General features: G+C 44.8%; 1 protein-coding gene across 1 annotated transcript in view; it reads right to left on the bottom strand.

The window, feature by feature from the left end:
• Window positions 1–1,361: 1,361 nt before the first annotated feature.
• Window positions 1,362–2,500, bottom strand: part of LOC310794099 (keratin, type I cytoskeletal 50 kDa-like) — a 2,705-nt gene continuing 1,566 nt past the window's right edge. The window contains exons 4-7 of the mRNA XM_083655991.1: window positions 2,450–2,500; window positions 2,166–2,291; window positions 1,754–1,971; window positions 1,362–1,588 (exon numbers count right to left, since the gene is read on the bottom strand). The exon at window positions 2,450–2,500 is cut by the window's right edge and continues 111 nt beyond it. Coding sequence (XP_083512117.1) covers window positions 1,480–1,588; window positions 1,754–1,971; window positions 2,166–2,291; window positions 2,450–2,500 — 504 coding nt within the window. The 3' untranslated portion in view covers window positions 1,362–1,479. The remainder of the gene's footprint in view (window positions 1,589–1,753; window positions 1,972–2,165; window positions 2,292–2,449) is intronic.

Genomic DNA, 2,500 nt, shown 5'->3' with positions numbered 1-2,500 from the left:
TTTTGTCCCAGGGTCCCCCGATCTGATAAGATTGTTGCTTTTAGATGTTTTATTATAGAAAGTAAGACCAAAATACACTCATTGATATAGATAATTTAAATCACATTAGCCTTTTTATTTAGACAATCAATAATAGACACACACACACACACACACGCACACGCACGCGCACGCGCACGCACACGCACACACACGCACACACACACACACACACACACACACACACACACACACACACACACACACACACACACACACACACACACACAGAGACAGACAGACACACACACACACACACACACACACACACACACACACACACACACACCATTCAAGGATAGCCTATGGCCCACATTGTCCAGCTCGTCTCTGTTTCACTCTCTGCATGATGCACTGTGGACAGGGTCACCTTTTGGCTGTTTATTTCCATTCTGCATCACTCATACATTATGTCATTATGTTACTTATGGATGCAATTATAGTGACAATAATTTATTCCCCTTTTTAGTGGGGACTTGTGATAGCAAATTATTGATTAGTGCTTATTGATTGATTGCTTATGAACTATGGCCCTTCTAAGATGTATTTTGTGAACTATGTTCTTCATCATTGCAGAATATTCCTGTACAGGGAGAACATGTATCTTGCTTTGAGTGGGTAGACATGGATTGTTTTGTCTTATGAACATCAGGTTGACTACTGACAGACTCCTCCGACCCCACTTTGCAAACCACTGATTTAAATCATTATTTGGTAGCCACTTTGAAGGCATAATGGCCAAGAAGTTTTCAAATGTCATAGATCCACTTTTCATGAGCATGCACTTTTGCTCCTTCTCAATGCTGCCTTACTTCGCTTTCATACATGCAGTTACACATTCACACCTGAGAGCTGCGCTATACCACACTCTTATACTGTTGATTATTGGGCAGCTTCATTGGAACAACTGGGCGATAATATATATATATATATTTCCTGTGCAATAATAAGTGCCTTGACAGAGAGGGGAGAGCATTACTCATTCAGTTTTCCTCTGCCCAGATTTCCCCCAAGTGGCCAACAGGAGGATCAAAGCTGGCAACCTTCCACTCACAGCCCCAGACTTGTGAATGGAGTCATGTGGCCTCAAGCTATTATGATACAATTCATTCTAAGTGATACATCTATTCCCCACAGGATCAACCCATAAATCTGTCAAAAAATAACCATACTTCTAAATACCTCATCTAACATTCATCAGGATGAAGGTGACATGGACGGTTTCATGAGACCGTGTTGGACTCATGTCAACACATTGCACTTATAACAGTCATCGGATCATTTGGAACTGACAAAGTCAAAAAGACAAGATGACAAAGTGGTTATCAGCAAACTGAGAGACGTTTATTGCGTTCACATGTGAATGTGTTGACAGTAAGGAGAGCAGATGTTTTTGCTGCTTGTGGCCCCTATGTGCTCGGCTTGCTTGTTTGGGACAGATTATGTGATGGTGGAGGAGGAGGAGGACACCACGCCATCCACTATCTCCTCTGTGACCACCACTACCTTGCGAGTGGTGGTGGTGGTGGTACTGCTGCTGCTCATGCCGCTGTAGTGGGAGAGAGAGAGAGAGAGAGAGAGAGACACACAGAGATCATTCATCAGGATTGTTGGTACACAACATGACACATATATGACGGAAGTTGTAAAGGGAATTTCTAGGGTGTTATTATAGTTCACCTTCTATCCTTCCTTCCCCTCTTTCCTCTCTTACCAGGCTTCTCCATCCAGCAGCCTCCTGTACTCGGCAATTTCCATCTCCAGTCGGGTCTTGATGTCCAAAAGCATCTTGTACTCTTGGCCCTGGCGTTCCATGTCGGCGCGGAGCTGCACCAGCTGCTCCTCCATGCTGGTCACCTGCATCTGGAGGCTCTGGAGCTGCATGGAGTATCGACCCTCTGTGTCAGCCAACGTACCCTCCAGGGAGGCTTTCTGGTGGAGGAGAGGAGAGAGGGGAAACGAAAAAAAAACATGTCAAAAAAGTGACATGACATTTTGAGTTTCAGTTTATCATACTCGTGCGAGGAAAGTGCCGTTTCATTGTATTGGGCCACGGTGGTATAGGTGATGAAAACGGGACTTCACTAGGACTTTACTCCCCCAAAATGTTATCGTTTGAAACTTACCATGCTTAGCTGGGACTGTAGTTCGATCTCCAGGCCCTGCAAGGTGCGACGGATCTCAGTGATCTCTGACTTGGAGGACATGAGAACTTCTGTGGTGCCAGCCACCTCCTTGTTGATCGACTCGGACTGTGGTGGTGAGCATGGGAGAACTTCAATATGACATAATGACTACATCATGCCTTCAAACAACAACAAAAAGAGATGGAGGTATCTACAGTAGAGAACAGTGCTGTTTGTATGGCTATTTGACTATTCTCAGAGCTTTGCTCCAAATCGTGGTTCACCTTTGTCTGGAACCAGTTCTCCAGTTCACGCTGGTTTTTGGCGGCCACGGT

This window comes from Poromitra crassiceps, assembly GCF_964638095.1.
Source record: "Poromitra crassiceps genome assembly, chromosome: 19".
Classification (NCBI taxonomy): domain Eukaryota; kingdom Metazoa; phylum Chordata; class Actinopteri; order Beryciformes; family Melamphaidae; genus Poromitra; species Poromitra crassiceps.
This window is presented reverse-complemented; position numbering and strand designations above follow the sequence as displayed.